The sequence below is a fragment of the Moschus berezovskii genome, chromosome 25 (genome assembly GCF_049115385.1).
Source record: "Moschus berezovskii isolate FMDL1 chromosome 25, NW_MosBer_1.0, whole genome shotgun sequence".
NCBI lineage: Eukaryota > Metazoa > Chordata > Mammalia > Artiodactyla > Moschidae > Moschus > Moschus berezovskii.
Genome location: NC_142484.1, coordinates 5,177,181 through 5,193,518, shown reverse-complemented (window position 1 = coordinate 5,193,518; position 16,338 = coordinate 5,177,181). Strand labels below are relative to the sequence as shown.

At 56.6% G+C, this 16,338-nt stretch overlaps 1 protein-coding gene across 2 annotated transcripts in view; it reads left to right on the top strand.

The window, feature by feature from the left end:
* The window catches only part of LRP5 (LDL receptor related protein 5), a 125,600-nt gene extending 113,935 nt beyond the window's left edge, over positions 1-11,665 (top strand). The window contains exons 19-23 of one of the 2 annotated variants that reach the window (XM_055415337.2): positions 764-874; positions 2,284-2,520; positions 2,776-2,915; positions 9,806-9,903; positions 11,211-11,665. In XM_055415337.2, the coding sequence (XP_055271312.2) occupies positions 764-874; positions 2,284-2,520; positions 2,776-2,915; positions 9,806-9,903; positions 11,211-11,472 (848 nt within the window). In that variant the 3' untranslated portion in view covers positions 11,473-11,665. Of the gene's footprint in view, positions 1-733; positions 875-2,283; positions 2,521-2,775; positions 2,916-9,805; positions 9,904-11,210 lie in introns of both variants that reach the window. The other variant, XM_055415336.2, reaches the window with a different exon arrangement.
* Positions 11,666-16,338: the final 4,673 nt, after the last annotated feature.

Below are 16,338 nucleotides of genomic sequence, written 5' to 3'. Positions count from 1 at the left end.
CTCGGTGACCAGGAGATCTGCCCACTTGTTGCATGGACAGGGTTCCTTGTCTCCAGTTTTGAGCGTGGGGCTCCTGGGCCGGGGCAGGTGGGGAGCATAGACAGGAAGTCCTGGGGGCAGGTGACCAGCGAGCCCCCAGGCAGCTCCCTTCCTCACAGGGCCAGGGCCCTTTCCAGGTCAGCAGGGAAGCAGCGGCAGCTACAGTACCCGACCTTTCTCTTCCTCTTCCCCTGAAAGCCTGAGAGCTGCACCAGTTGCTTGCGTGGCTGGCCTCTGCCTTTCCGGTTGAGCTCTGCTCCCGCTTCCTGACCCCCGGAGCTCTGCGGGCACGTCAGCTGTCCCATGCCCCGCCTGGTTAGGAGCCTGGCTCCTGTGGGCCGTCCACTGACCCCATGACCTGGGAGGGAGCCTGGGCTCAGGGGCTGTGGGAGGTCTGGTGCTTTGCAAGCCTGACCCATGGTAGCATCCTGGTGAATCATTACCTCCCTGGGTCGTGAGGTCTCTTCCCTGCCAGCCCGTCCCCAGCATTTCACAGGCCTTGAAACGGGGGTCACTGAGGGGAGGGTGAAGGCTGGTCTGGCTGGGACGGTGCCCCGCCCTGGTCCTCGAAGGGGTCCGTTTGTCTGCTCTGCGTTTGGACCCCAGACCTCCGCTGCTGGGTCTGGGTCGCGGGGCTGGGTGCACCTCTTTGTGGTCATCTGCTTAGTGCTCCTGGCTGCGTCATGCCCTCCAGCCTCTCTGAACGCAAGGCCCCTCCTTGCAGCCGTCTGCCTGCCCAACCAGTTCCGCTGTGCCAGCGGCCAGTGCGTCCTCATCAAACAGCAGTGCGATTCCTTTCCGGACTGTGTCGACGGCTCCGACGAACTCATGTGCGGTGAGCTGGCTTCCTGCAGAGGGCGGGGTCGGGGGCGGAGTGGTCACTCTGTGCTGGGCTTCTGTTCCAGGACCGTGGGGTCCAGAGGGAGGAAATGGTGAGGACTGAAGAGGCTGGCTGGTCGGGAGTCTCAGGCCTTGGGGGAGTCAGGGAAGCCTTTCTAGAGGTGGAGGCAGCTGTGAGGAGGGAGAGATGGAGCTAAGGGGCATTTTAGCTGGGACAGACGCACAGAAGCAGGCCCCCTTTGGAAAAGGCAGAGGTGGGCGGGGCTGACTGTGATGGGCCGGGCCTGAATGGTAGGCAGAGGCAGCATGTTTCTGCCCAGAGACCCCACTCAGCAGCGTCTGCCAGACAAGATCGCCTGATGGGGTAGGGGCTGGGTCCCTTCCCTGGCAGCCTGCTGTCTGGCTGAGGAGGAGCCGTGTGTGGCCTTGCGCAGAAACACACATGCGCATGCGCGCGCGCACACACACACATATACGTACACACCGTGCTGCGTGCCCCTTGGATGACATGGTCTGTACAGTCAGAGGTACCGGGGTACAGAGGATGGGAAATGAGGGCAGTCAGAGAAGACTTCCTGGAGGCAGTGGGTCTTGAAAGGCTGTCAGATTCAGACAGGAAGGGAGCTGGATTCCCAGGAAGTGGGGATGTGTCCATGCATCTGGGGACGTGGCCCCTTCGTTCACGGGAGATGGACCAGGGTTGAGAGCTCTGACTGCAAGATAGAGACGATTTAAGAATGGGGAAGAAGGAGGGGTCTCCAGGGGACTCACCGAGCACTTTTGCACTGTCCCGTCAACCCAGGGCAGGCCCCTCAGCTACCACTCAGGGCTGAGGCCTGAGGTCAGAGGGCAGCTGAGCCCTGCTCCTCTGGTGGGCAGTTGTCCACGCTGACTCTGTCTTCGGCCTCCCGTGTGACTGTAGCCCCAGTCATTGGGGTGATTTTTATCCATAGTCAGGCCTCCTTGCTGGAACCAGCAGCTTTCCTCCCTTTCTTTGGGGGGTTTGGCCAGCTGGAGGGAACGGAGTTGATTGTCCCTAGAACCGTTGAGCCGATCTGATGGGGAAGTGAGTGTTCTTTGGATAAGGCTGAGTCTAGAGCCCAGACCAGGAAGCTCCGGGTCAGGATGTGAGTAGGAGGAGGCTACTTCGGAGGAGTCGCTGGTGAGGGGCTGGGGGTGGTGGGAGAGCTCAGTCGGGCTGAGGAGGGCCAGGAGGCTGTTGTGGGGAGGCTGGAGGGGGCAAACCCTTCAGGGGTGCTGCCCCAGTCCCCCAGCAGCTCCACCAGTGGGTGCTAGGCCGGGGCGGGTACGAGCCCTCCAGGGCACACAGCGCCTGCCCCCCCGCAGGAGACCTGCTCCATTTGGGTTGACGTCCACCGTCTCTCCCTGCCCGGCCTCCGGCAGAAATCACCAAGCTGCCCTCGGACGACGGCCCGGCCCACAGCAGCGCCATCGGGCCAGTCATCGGCATCATCCTGTCACTCTTCATCATGGGCGGGGTCTACTTCGTGTGCCAGCGCGTGGTGTGCCAGCGCTACGCCGGTGCCAACGGGCCCTTCCCGCACGAGTACGTCAGCGGGACCCCCCACGTGCCCCTCAACTTCATCGCCCCCGGCGGCTCCCAGCACGGTCCCTTCACAGGTGAGGAGCCTGAGCCCTGCGAAGGCCCTGGAGGAGGTGGGGAGGGTGGTCAGGGCGGGCTGCGGGGTGAGGGGGTCAGAAATGCTCTTTGGACTTGACCCGAGCTCCTCTGAGTCGCCCACTGGGGACACCCGTCAGGCTTCCTTTCCTGAGCCTGGGTCTCCTGGGCAGAGGGGCTGGAGAAAGCATGCCGTGTCCGTGGGGCGCCCTGGCCCCTGACCAGGCCTCTTCCCCCACCCCGGCCCCCTCCCACAGGCATTTCATGCGGCAAGTCCATGATGAGCTCTGTGAGCCTGATGGGGGCCCGGGCCGGGGTGCCCCTCTACGACCGGAACCACGTCACCGGGGCCTCTTCCAGCAGCTCGTCCAGCACCAAGGCTACGCTGTACCCGCCGGTGAGTGGGGGCAGGAGGAAGCCCAGCCAGCTCGGGGTCCCCCGCAACCCATGACGTCAGGGTTTCTAGAATTACCAGCCAGCCGTTCTGTCCCTCAGGACGGTGGATGCATTCGCCCACCTCCCCGTCCTGCCCTGTGGTTTTTCCCTTTCTCTTCCTTTATTAGAGTGGAATTGCTTTACAGCGCTGCGTTCGTTTCTGCCATAGCACAAAGTGAACCATCTGTGTGTGTGCATACATTCCCTCCTTCCTGGACCTCCCTCCCGCCCCCTGGCTTTTCTGTTTAGAAAAGAGCACTCCCTTTTCATTGTGGATAATCCGGAAGTCACGTGAAGTCTAAAAAGTGGAAGTCGCACCCATAATCCCACCTCCCAGGGTTGCTGTTGGGCGTCCTCGGGTCTGGGTGCCAGTCTTTATTCCAAAGGCCTCCCCCGTCCACAGGGCCTGTCTGGCTGGACATGAGCTTCCCTTCAGTGTCCCCACCAGAAACACCCTATTTTCTCGCCTAAGGCCTTGCTGGTTCCCAGAAAGTAGCTGGGTTGTTTTCTAAGGACAGGCACTCACAGGGTGACTTTTGTGCTGACTCTTGCTCCCTGGAGCTTCCAGCAGCCCAAGTGGGGTGTGGGCTGGCTCCAGGCCACAGCCTAGAAGGAAATGATTGTAGAGGGTGACAATCTGAAGCCCTTAGTGTCCAGGTCCCGCTGTAGGATCCCGAGGGGGACCTTCTCCTCCATGCTGGCTGGGAAAGCACCCCCATTGCCAGGAGCGTGGCTTGGGATAACCAGGTGAGCTTGATGCATGGATGCGAATCTGGGGCTACGTGTCAGGTTCTGACTTTACCTGGTTCTGTGCTGCTTAATTCTTCAAAACCTGACTTCTCTGTGATGGAACATTCTTCTGAGGTGAAGATGGCCCCTTGAACTTCCTCTGGGGGGTCCCAGCAAGTGCCACCCACCAGGATGGGGCCTACCCGCCCTTCTGAGTGTCCCCTTATCCAGGGTGTTGCCCTTCCTTATTGCGCCTGGTCCCGGCAGGGTCTAGGAAGGAGGAGGTAGCGGGGGTTATTATCTCGGGTCCGCAGGATTCAGTCTGAGTCTCCTGGAGGCTGCAGGGCTGGGCTGTTTAGGGGTGGGGGAAGCAAGGAGTCAGGAGAGTGGAGTTAAGGAACCCTCCCCACTGTTCTTGTCCTTCCTGCTGCTATCGTCACCTGACCTTCGGATGGCCCATGTAGCCAGCCAGAAGCCCCAAGAACCCGTGTGAGACTGAGCTGACTCCAGGACAGCCCCCTGCCCACCCCCTCCCGCTCGCGACAGGGACACCAGGATGCTTGCAGCCTCTGGAGAAGCTGGGAGCTGGGGGATCATACTTGGCATCAAGAGACGACACTGACCAGCAGCAGTATTTTACAATGGCTTTATTGAGATGTAGTTCACATACCATGCAATCCACCCACTTAAAGTGTCCAATTCCGTGGTTTTTAGTATATTCACAGAGTTGTGCAGTCATCACCGTGGTTAAATTTAGAACATTTCATCATCCCCAAAAGAAACCCTGTGTAGAGCCAGCTGTTTAAAAATTAACTATGTTGCTTTGAATCAGTAATATAGGTTCATGGTACAGAATTCAAAGGGCACAGTGAAAAGAGGTCCCAGCCTTTGCCATGACCAGGAATTCATCCCTCCCCAAAGGCACAGCCTGTGCGGAGTTTATAATGTGTCCTCCCAGAGGAAATCTGGGCGTAAGTGAGCATAGAGAATACGGACTTTATCTTTCCAGCAAAGACAGTAATTTTTTTTTCTTTAATTTTGAAGACAATTGTAGATTTATATGTAGTTGTAAAATATAATACAGAGCGGTCCCATCTCCCTTTCACCAGTTTTCCACATCGGAACCATCTTATGTAACTACGGTTGTCTTAGCGCATGCGTGCTGCTGTAACAAAAATACCGTAGACTGGTCAGCTTAAACCACACACGTTTATTTCTCACAGTTCTAGAGACTGGGAAGTTAAAGATCAGGGTTCTGGTTTCTCCCTGTTGAAAGCCCAATTCTTAGTTCATATATGGTAGAAGGCATGAGGGAGCTCTCTGAGGTCTTTTTTTTTTTGGCCGTGCCTTGAGGATCTTCGTTCCCTGACCAGTTCCCTGACCAGGAATTGAACCTGCAACCTCCGGCAGTGGAAGCGTGGAGTCTCAACTACTGGGCCACCAGGCAAGCCCCTAGGGTCTCTTTCTTAAGGACACTTATTGCATCCCTGAGGGCTCTACCCTTGTGGCTTAAGCACTCCAGAAGGTCCCACTCTTAAACCATCATGTTGGAGATTAGGTTTCAGTATATGAATTTGGGGGAGACCCAGACATTAAGTCTACAACAGTAATACAATATCATAACCAGTGCATTGATACAATTCCCTTTGACTTTATTTAGAGTTCACCAATTTTACATATGGATATTTTAGAGACAACTTTTTAAAAATCTACTTTTATTCGCTTGTTTATTTGGCTACTCTGGGTCTTAGCTATGACACACAGGGTCTTTGGTTGCGGCCTGCGAACCTTTAGTTGAGGCATGTGTGTCTAATTCTCTGATCAGGGATCGGGCCCCGGGCCCCCTGCGTTGGGAGCAGGGGGTCTTAGCCACTGGACCACCAGGGAGGTCCCAAAGACAACTTTTTAGTTTTAGAGCAATTTTAGATCCATAGCAAAATTGGGAAGAAAGTAGGGAGACTTGCCAAATCCCCCCTCTGCCCCCATGATCAGCCTCCCACACCAGAGTGGGACACTGGTTACGGTCCATGAACCTGCACCCAGAGGCCACGGTGTATATCTGAGTTCACGCTTGGTGGTTTGGATTCTTGGTAGAATTCTGTGGGTTCGAACGAATGTGTAAAGACATGTATCCACCATTAGCATCTCGTACAGTGTAGTTTCGTGTGTACTTTTTAAAACCCACATGACAGCATCTGCAAGTAATGGTAGTTCCTCTCTCAGCCTCACTTTTTTTTTTTTTAATGAATTTATCTATTATAATTGGAGGCTAATTACTTTACAGTATTGTGGTGGTTTTTGCCATACATTGACATGAATCAGCCATGGGTGTATATGTGTCCCTGCTCCGGTCCCAGAACCCCTCCCACCTCCCTCCGCATCCCATCCCTCTGGGTTGTCCCAGTGTACTGGCTTTGAGCGCCCTGTTTCATGCATCCAACTTGGACTGGTGATCAGTTTCACATACGGTAATAGACATGTTTCAGTGCCGTTCTCTCAAATCGCCCCACCCTTGCCTTCTCCCACAGAGTCCAAAAGTCCGTTCTCTATACCTATGTCTCTATACCGCTGTCTCACATATAGGGTCGTCATTACCATCTTTCTAAATTCCATTTATATGCGTTAATGTATTGGTGTTTTCCCTCTGACTTACTTCACCCTGTATAATAGGCTACAGTTTCATCCACCTCATTGGAACTGGCTCAGCCTCCCTTTTTGTGGCTGAGGCTCAGTGAACTGCTGGCCTTTACCCAGCACTTCAGAGGAATGCCCTCTCTGTGTGCTACATCACCCCGACTCCAGAAGGGGGTGCTGTCCCCACACTGAGGAGGACCGAGTGGTAACTACCTGCCCCACTCCTCCCCCAGGGCCATTCTGCCCGAGCTGACCACTCCGCGCCCTGTCTCTCCTGCACCCTGAAGTTTGTTTTCCTTCTCGGGCAGAGCATGTTCCCTTCTTAGTGACTGGACAGCGCCTTTTGTTGGGGTGTGGCTGGGCCACACGAGTGGGTGTCTGGTCACCCCAGGATCTTGTTACCCCAACAGCAATGCCCAGAACTCCTGCAGTTTTCTCATTTAGGGGAGACTCCAGGAAGATGCCCTATAGCTAAGGCTGAAGGTCATCTTGACTTTTCTTGCCAAGTGAGTGAAGTCACTCTGTCACATTCAACTCTTTGCTACCCCATGGACTATAGCCTACCAGGCTCCTCTGTCCTTGGGATTTTCTAGGCAAGAATACTGGAGTGGCTTGCCATTTGTGGCTCAGCTGGTAAAGAATCCATCTGCAATGTGGGAGACCTGGGTTCAGTCCCTGGGTTGGGAAGATCCCCTGGAGAAGGGAGAGGTTACCCACACCAGTATTCTGGCCTGGAGAATTCCATGGACTGTATAGTTCTTGCCAAGGGGTCCTTAAGAGACGACAGTCCCTCTTCCCACCAGCAGAGGGCAACACCAGCATGACTGTCCCTCTCCGTCTCCTCAGGTCCAGTTTAGGGTAAAAATGGTATCCTAGTGGAGAATCCCAGGGAAGGGGGAGCCTGGTGGGCTTCCGTCTATGGGGTCACACAGAGTCGGACACGACTGAAGTGACTTAGCAGCAGCAGCAGCAGCAGTGTGATTTATATTTCACTCATATTTCACAAATGATGTCAAACATCTTTTTGTATGGTTAATAACCTTTGTAGTTTTATTTTCTCAGAAAGGTGTGTTTATGTCCTATTTCTATTGGATTGTTTGTTTTTGTTTTTTTTTTTATCCATTTGTAAGGGCTCTTTGGGTTTCCCAGGTGGCACTAGAGGTAAGGAACTCCACTGCCAATGCAGGAGACGCAAGGTTCGATCCCTGGGTTGGGAAGATCCCCTGGAGTAGGAAATGGCAACCGGCTCCAGTATCCTTGTCTGGAAAAATTCAGTGGACAGAGGAGCCTGGTGGGTTCCAGTCCATGAGGTTGCAGAGTCAGACACGACTGAATGACTGAGCTCAGCACACGGGCTCTTTCTGGAGAGATGCAGACACATTAAAAGAATTAGCCGGGGATATGGGTTGGTGATGGACAAGGAGGCCTGGCGTGCTCTGATTCATGGGGTCTCGAAGAGTCGGACACGACTGAGCGACTGAACTGACTGACTGACTGATGGGTTGAAATATTTTCCCTAGCTTTTTGTCTTTTGATTTGGTTTATGTTGTGATTTGCCCTTTATACCATGAAATTAAGTCGGGAGGGATTTTGGTCATGCCCAGAAAGGCTTTCCTGCCTCGTATAAAATAGTTTCTTTCCATGTTCTCTTAATGTTCTCAAGGTTTCATGTTTGTATTTAAAACTTGCCCTTGGAATGTAATTAGAAGGTCTGAGTGAGTCTGGAGGTACTGACTATTTCTGCGCTGATGGCTTTCAGGCAGCTTTTATGAGTTGAGGTCCAATCAGGAGACAGAAACCATATGGTGACTTGAACAGAGAAAGTTCAATACATTATTAGCAGGGATTGGAATTCCAGGGCGTTGGCCAGTGAGAGGTAAAGAGGACTCTTTAGAACACAGGAAAAGCAGGTTATCTGGGAGGGAGTGACCAGGGAAGAGCCCCCAGCTGCCACGCACCAGAAGACAGAAGAGTGGCCAAGGTGCTGCACCAATAGAACTTGCTAGAGATCTGCCTACTGCTGTACTGGGAAGACTTCCCCACAACCCTTCCTTGACCTTCACCTCCCCAGCGCCCTGGGGGAGGTAGCTCTGACAGCCAGCAGGGAGGGGGTTATGGGCAGGATCCCAGAGCTCCTTGGAGGTGGAAGTGAAGAGGAGCCAGGTCCGGTCAAGTTCAAGGGCTGATGCAGAAAAAGCCCCCCCCCTCCCCAGCCTGGGGTGAGAGGCAGCGGGGGGCCAGGCCCTTTCTGCTGGTGATTCTCCCTAACGGGTTTCTGCTTCCCTCTTCTCCCCAGCTGTACCTTCCCAGCTTTGGGGTCAAATCCTGAGCATCCCCAGACTGGCTGTTGTGGACTGAAGAGGACCCTTCCCCTAGAATAGGAGAGGGGTCCATGTGGTTCCTGAAGGGCAGGGGAAGGGCCTGGGCCTTTCCTGTAGTTTATTCACCAAGTGTCAGGATTGCCTTAGGAAGCAAGTCTTCTTAATTTTTTTGTTTCTTTTTAAAATTTTTCTTTCTTTCTTGGCTTCGCTGTGAGGCATGTGGGATCTTAGTTCCCTGATCAGGGAATGAACCCAACACCTCCTGCGTTGGAAACGCAGAGTCCTAACCACTGGACCACCAGGGAAGTCCCTAGCCCCATTTTAGAGATGAAGCTACTGAGGCCTCAGAAATCCCTCACCAGGGAGCCTGCTGCAGCTGGGAGATGCTACAAAGGACTCAATCCACATCTTCCCTGGGACAGGGGGTGCCCTGTCCACCACCCCAGGGACCTGGGGAGAGCCCGTCCTTCAGGGCACACACGCAGTGATAGCCCTCTGCCTGCTGTGCCCCCTGCAGGAACAGCTGGCAGGAGGTGGGGCGGGGGAGTGCAGACCTGACCCCCAGGTCCCACGGCCCCTCTTATGGGGCCAGTCGAGTGCTGCCTGGCTCTGGAGGGTGCAAGCTTCGGGGGAAGAGTTGTGTCTTTAGCACCATAGTTTGGGGCAGTATAGTCCCTTGAGAAAGAGGCACCCTTTCCTGGTTTGTTGAGATGCTGGCCAGGCGGACAGCTAGGTTGTAGCCCCTCCCTGGTGGGTGGACCCCCCGCGTCCTCAGGGTTCCCCCAGGAGTGTTTGGAATAAGGAGTGAATTAGAGAGATTAGACTTTTGCACCACGTGGAAGTAGATGGGGAAGTAAAAGTCCCAGAGGAACCTCGCCAGGCTCTCTGGGGCCTAGCGACACGCCCAGGCCGGCAGGGACACTTCCCCGCTGGAGACCAGGGTGCAGGACCCTTCAGGGACCTGAACGCGCTGGCCTGGGGTCACCACTGGTCAGCGGGGCAGCCCCGGCGGCCACTCTTCTCTGCCCCTCCCCGTGCCCACCCGCAGGCCACGGCTGCCGCTTCCTGTCCCCAGACCAGGAGGGGTCGTGGGAGGAGGCAAGGCTGGTGGGGGTGGCGGGGACCGCGGGCTCCGGGGCGCGTGTGACCTCGCCTGGCCTCCCCACAGATCTTGAACCCGCCGCCGTCCCCCGCCACGGACCCCTCCCTGTACAACGTGGACGTGTTCTACTCTTCCAACATTCCCGCCGCCGCCAGGCCGTACAGGTACGCAGCCCCCCGCGGTCCCGGCCCCCTTTCCCGGGAGAGGCGGCGGGGAGGGGTCGGCGCAGCGCGGGGGCGCTGAGGTCAGAAAGCACCCGGAACCCGCGGGTGGGAGCCCTGGGGGTCTTTGGAAGCCACCGGGGGTCCCCACCGCGGCTGGCCGGGTCCCCGAGGGCTCTGCGCTCAGACGGTGTTTGAATCCGGCTCGGGGACCGCCAGCCCGCGGTGCCTCCCCCGGGAAGGAGCGGACGAGGCCGGCCCTCGACTGGGCGATCCTTTACAGGGGTCGTCGGGTCCGGCGCCGCTGGCCCGTGTCCAGGGGCGGGTCGGAGCCAGGCTGGGCGAGCTGAACCTGCTGAGCTTCAACCACCCGGCGGCCTCAGCCCACAGGGCCCACCCCGCCCCGGGCGGGCTACCTGATGGAGCTCGTGGAGGCTGGGCCCCGCTAGGCTTGCCCCCCGCCTCCCGCCTCCCACGTCGAGAGAGCCGGGGTCTGGGGGCGCTGCGGGAGGCGCCTCCGTGGTCCTGGAGCCGCGGACCCTCGGAGAGCGGCGCCGCCCGCCCTCTGGTGGCCGTTTGGTGGACTCCCGGGCCTGGAAGGGGAGCCGGCCGATTCCCCTCTTGAGCGAGGGGTCACGACCCTGCTCAAGAACCTGCAGTGGCTCCCCAGCGCCTCAGCGTCACAGCCCGTCTCCAGGGCTGCCTCTCAGCCTCCAGTCTGCTGGCTCGCTTGTCCTCATTCTGGTCCTGCCTCCGGTGCCTTTCCCCTCCACACTGTCTGTTGGGGTCCTGCTCCCTCCCAGGGCTCCCCCTTCCTGCCCACTGTGAGCCCCACCTCGGGCCCAGGCCACAGGGCGCTGTCATGGGGGTCATCAGGAGACATCCCCGGGATCAAGACGGGACCGGCTGGTCTCCACTACTTACAGGAATGATACAAGAGGGGATAGCTGTCGAGCACCTTCTGGTGTCGGGCACTGTTTCTAGCACGTTCCATGCAGAATCTCACTTTAATCCTCACAAGCCGCTTTTGAAACAGACACCGTTTCATCCTTCCCATTTTTGTCAAGGAGAAATGGAAGCTCAGAGAGGTTAAGTAAGTTTAGTCCCAAGTGGGCTCTGGAGGCCTTGTTCTCCATAAAGGTGACCTCAGCCCGGGGCTGCAGTCCTTGCCAGGGTCCGGACTTGGCAGCCTGCAAGATAAGTGCAGGCGCGCCCACCTTAGAGGTGGCGCTGTGGAGGCTCAGGGGGCCCGATTCATGTGTGGGTGGGCCACTCTGAATGCAGGCTCCCTTTCCCTGTATCCCCACCAGGCCCTACATCATCCGCGGCGTGGCGCCCCCGACCACGCCCTGCAGCACCGACGTGTGTGACAGTGACTACAGCGCCAGCCGCTGGAAGGCCAGCAAGTACTACCTGGATCTGAACTCGGACTCAGACCCCTACCCGCCTCCGCCCACACCCCACAGCCAGTACCTGTCGGCGGAGGACAGCTGCCCGCCGTCGCCCGCCACAGAGAGAAGCTACTTCCACCTCTTCCCGCCCCCGCCGTCCCCCTGCACGGACTCCTCCTGACCTTGGCCGGGCCACCCCGGCCTCTCAGCGCCCCTGTACATAGTTTTAAATATGAACAAAGAAAAAAATATATTTTATGATTTAAAAAAAATAAATATAGTTGGGATTTTAAAAACAGGAGAAATGTGAACAGTGATGGGTGGGCAGGACAGGGAAAAACTTTGTACAATGGAGAAAATATTTATAAACCTAATTTTTTAAAACATCATTGCCATTCTTTCATGCCGTGTGTGTGAGAGCTGCGTGTCCCTGAGGAGTGAACGGCCCGCCCTGGGCAGCTGTCGGAGTCCTGCCCTTATCCTCCTGGGCATCTCACCTTCAGGCTCCCCCAAGGAGGGGTGAGACCTCTGGGAAGAGGCCTGCGGGGGATCAGCTTCATGGATGCCTGACTCATGCACTACTTGATGTTTGATTTTATGCTCTGTGATTTCCGTCCTGAAATTCTAGATGATTTTGAAGACTGAGGCCCTGCATTTCATTCGGCATTGGACTCTGCAGGTTATATACGTAGGCTTTGGGCTATTCTCTGGTTGGTCCCTCCTACCGTCTGACCTGTGTGTGCCAGCTCAGGACTGCTACTGCTCATCAAGACACCCCCACCCCCCCGGGTGGTCCAGTGATTAGGACTCAGCGCTTTTACTGCCAAGGGCCCCCGTCCAATCCCTGGCAGGGAAACTAAGATCCTGCAAGCTGCATGGTGTGGCAAAAAAAAAAAAGCGCTGGGGGCCCTGCCATCCGTGTTGACCCAGTGGATGGTGCTGCCAAGCCACACTTGCCCTGGGCGGGGAGACCCCAGCCCTCCTGGCCCCCTCCACACCCATCTCTGCAGATGGACTAAGGACAGTCCAGTCCTCACCAAGATGGTCCATACACGCTACCTGAGGCCTGCCTTGTGCCCACCCGGGTGGTACTGGAGGAGACATGGGTCAGCCTGGTCCCTGCCCTGGGGGCCCCCAGGCTGTGAGAGTCATGGTGTGTTGTGAGCAGGCTAGGCTGTTCTGGGGTCGGGTAGGAAGAACCACCTTGGCAGGGTTGGGAGGAAGGAAAAGGCAACAGCCAGGAAGGGCTTGACCCTCGGGGAGGTGGATGGGAGGTCGGGGAGAATCGGGGCAGTGCTGGTGCTCCCTCCACTGGAGAATCAAACCACAAAGACCTGGAAGAACACTTCATTCCTGACCCCCAAGGCCTGGAGGGTGGGGTGAGAGATGACGGAGGGGAGTCTGGTGGGGTGAGGAGGGCGGGCCCAGGGGTCAGAGCTGGGATGGGCCTGGCTTCTTGGGACAGATCTTTTTTTTTCACTTTTTGGCTCTGTTGGGTCTCTGTTGCTGTGAGGGCTTTTCTCTAGTTGCAGGGAGCGGGGGCTACTCTCCAGCTGCGACGCGCAGGCTTCTCATTGCAGTGGCTTTTCGTGGAGCACGGGCTCCAGAGCGCAGGCTCAGTAGTTGTGGCACACGGGCTTAGTTGCTCTGCAGCATGTAGGATCTTCCCGGACCAGGGATCGAACCCACGTCTCCAGCATTGGCAGGTGGATTCTTTACCACGGAGCCACCAGGGAAGCCCTGGGACAGAATTTGAGCAGCCTCCCCTGAGCCCTGATTGCCTGGGAGTCCCCTGAGGTCATGGCTCATTAGCCTTGACGGTGGTAGACACAGGTGGGCTTGCTGGTGCCACCACTGCTGGGACCTCGAGAACAGATGCGGGGGACGGGGTGACCGGCCGTTGGTGCAGACGAACTGTGAGAGTGGGCGGCCCGTCCTGAGTGCTGATCAGGGGTGGGGTCCACGCTCAAGGCCCCTTGGAAATTTATTTTTACCTACAGGAAATGGTAACCCACTCCAGTATTCCTGCCTGGAGAGGGCATGGACAAAGGAGCCTGGGGGGCTACAGTTCATGGGATCGCAGAGTCCGGCTTGCCTGAAGCGACTTAGCATGCATTTATTTGACTGTGCTGGGTCTTAGTTGCAGCACGTGGGATCTGTTTAATCGTTCCCCGATCAGGGATTGAACCTAGGCTCCCCACATTGGGAGTGTGGAGTGTTAGCCACTGGACCAGTGGGAAAGTCCCAAGGCTGCTTTGCAGACTACAGGAGTCGGATCTGCCTCTGCTGGAAAGCTTCATCTCTTATCTACTCCGTCCAGCTGCCCCCGTCTGTCAAGGAAGGGTGCCGTTGCCTGCCCCGGGACTAGAGTAAGGCTTCCGTGAGATAAGCCTTGCCCAGTCGGGGCCTGGCAAGCGGCAGGTCCTTGGTAATGGGAGAGGTGACATACTTGCTCAAGGTCGTAGCACTAAGGACCAGCGGAACTAGGGTGTGTCCCGCTCCCAGGCCCAAGTCGGGATCTCCTGCCCACAGAGCTGCCTGCGGAGGCTCAGGGCTCCTAACACTCGGCCCCGTGCCCCAAGGTGCTCATTAAAGCACCTGTCTCCGTGCGGGCGGGGCTTCCCAGGTGGCGCTAGTGGTAAAGAACCCGCCTGCCCATGCAGGAGACTGAAGAGATGTGTGCCTGACCCCTGGGTCTGGAAGACCCCCTGGAGGAGGGCATGGCAACCCAGTCCAGTGTTCTTGCCTGGAGAATCCCAGGGATGGGAGCCTGGTGTGTTGCCGTCTATGGGGTCACACAGAGTCGGACATGTCTGAAGTGACAGCACGGCAATGCAGGCGGCCAGTGGGGGAGGGAGGAACGGCTGCATCATGGGGGAGACCCCCCCTCCTGCCCTCCCTCTCCCTTGGGCAGCCAGGGATCTGGCGGCAGGGTCGGGGTGGGGGCAGTGGCTGGGCTGTGTGCACGGACAGAAGGGGCGAACCACCCCCTGAGGTCCTCCTCTCCCTCTCCTGCAGGCCCACGGATAGAGCCTTTGCGTGGCCTGGGGTGCCTGAGGGTGCATGCCACTAGACCCGTTCCTGCCATGCGAGGTCAGCTGGTGGAGTGGGGTCAACCCACTGGCCTTCTACCATGTGCCAAGTAAATCTGTCAGCCTTCAGTCAGCAGCTACTGAGTGCAGAACTCTGCATGTCAGTCCCACGATGGAGGACTCAAACAGTAGCCAGATGGGACCCTTCCCTTAAAGGTGCTCAAAATTAGTAACAGAGGCAGCTTCCTAAGTTGTGGAAAGCACAATTTTGAGATATCCTGGGGCCTATATGCAGGAAGGCAGGGAGGGCTTCCTGGAGGAGGTGATATCTAATCTGTGTCTTCAGCAAGGGGATGAAGTTTAACTGGCTTATTTCATTCAAACTTCACAACAGCCCAGCAAGGTAAATGGTATCCCCGACTTGCCATTGAGGAAACCAAGGCTTGGGGAAAAAGAAGTAAAGACAGAATCTTTTTCATTCATTTCTTCAACTCTTCCTTTGTCCAGCAAATGTTACCAACTGGCTCCTGCGTGCTGCTCAATGTCGCCAGAAGGGCATCCACCTTCCCTTTAAACCCTCTCCCTTTGCACTGTCACCCACTACTTCCCAAGGCTCTGTCATCGCTTCCAGAGCCCTGTGGGGTCTCCCTCAGGTAGTGGGCTCCCTCCTCACCGACCCCATAAGAGGGGATCCATTTGTTCAGCTCAGCCTGCCTCCAACCCCGGGAGAGGTGTGGGAGCTCTTCCCTGCCCTGGGCAGTTGACTAAAAGCTATGTGCCCAGATCTTGGGCACGTCCACTGTCAGGCCACACACTGGGGAACCAGGATGTGGGCAGCGGAGAGGGTTCCGTCCCTGAGAAGCCCGGGTGGTTGCTAAGTTGGGTGGGCCTGGATCCCTCCTGGCCCCTGCAGTGTTCCTTCTCTGGTGCCTCCAGCACTGGGACCCCATTGTTGGACCGCACCCTTCGATAATGCAGCTGGGGTCCCACCAAGCAATCCCCATACTGGCTCCTCTTCCAGATTTCCACTTCTTGGCCTCTCCCTCTTCCCTCAAAGGCCGTTTTCTCTTTTCTTTCCCGGCAAGCTCAGTGGTGACCCCTCGTTATTAGCAATCCTAGTGGTTCTCCTTCCTACTAAGTCCTTTGATGGGAAGGGAAATACCCAAACCCCGATCCCCTCCCCCCAATCCAGACTGACTCTTAATGCAGTGAAGAAAAGGGAAAGAAACAAGTTAAATCTCCGTGTGAAAGTGGACCCACCTTCACATCCTGCTAGAGTTCCCTATTTGCCCCCTTTTCTCCAGCCTCAACATGTCTTAGCCCGACCACCCAGCAACCCCCCAGCACTGGCTCGGGGCCTCCCAGGGCATGTCCTCTGCCAGGGCAGCCCCGTTCCACCCCTCGGATCAGGACTGAGCCCTGGTGACATAACAGAAGGAAAGACAATGTGGATCTTTGTTCTCAAGGCGAGCTCGTTCCATTTCGAGCCTTTTCTTTATCCTGAGCTGGTCTTTTCTGAGGGCGTTAAATGTCCTTTCTTTTTATTATTTCTTTACTTTTCAGCGGCCCTGGGTCTTGGTTGCTGCACACGCGCTTTCTCTGGTTGCAGTGAGTGGGGGCCACTTTAGTTGTGGCGCGTGGGCTTCTCACTGCAGCGGCTTCTCCAGCTGCAGAGCACGTGCCCTGCAGTTTCTGTGTGCAGCTCTGAGGGCACGTGGGCTTTGGCAGTTGCAGTACACAGGCTCAGTACTTGCGGTGCATAGGCCCAGTTGCTCCGCAGCACGAAAATTGTCCTAGACCAGGGATCAAACCTATGTCTCCTGCACTGGCAGGTGAACTCCTATCCACTGTGCCACCAGGGAAGTCCGAAATGTCCTTTCTTTCATAAAATCACAGTAAGAGTAAATAATATTTTAAAAAATCGTTACTTGATAGGATTAAAATTTGGCAGCTCTGTGTGTTTCCCAAAGTTAAGGAGTCATAGCTGGGTGATGGGCACATGTGTGTTCATTAGA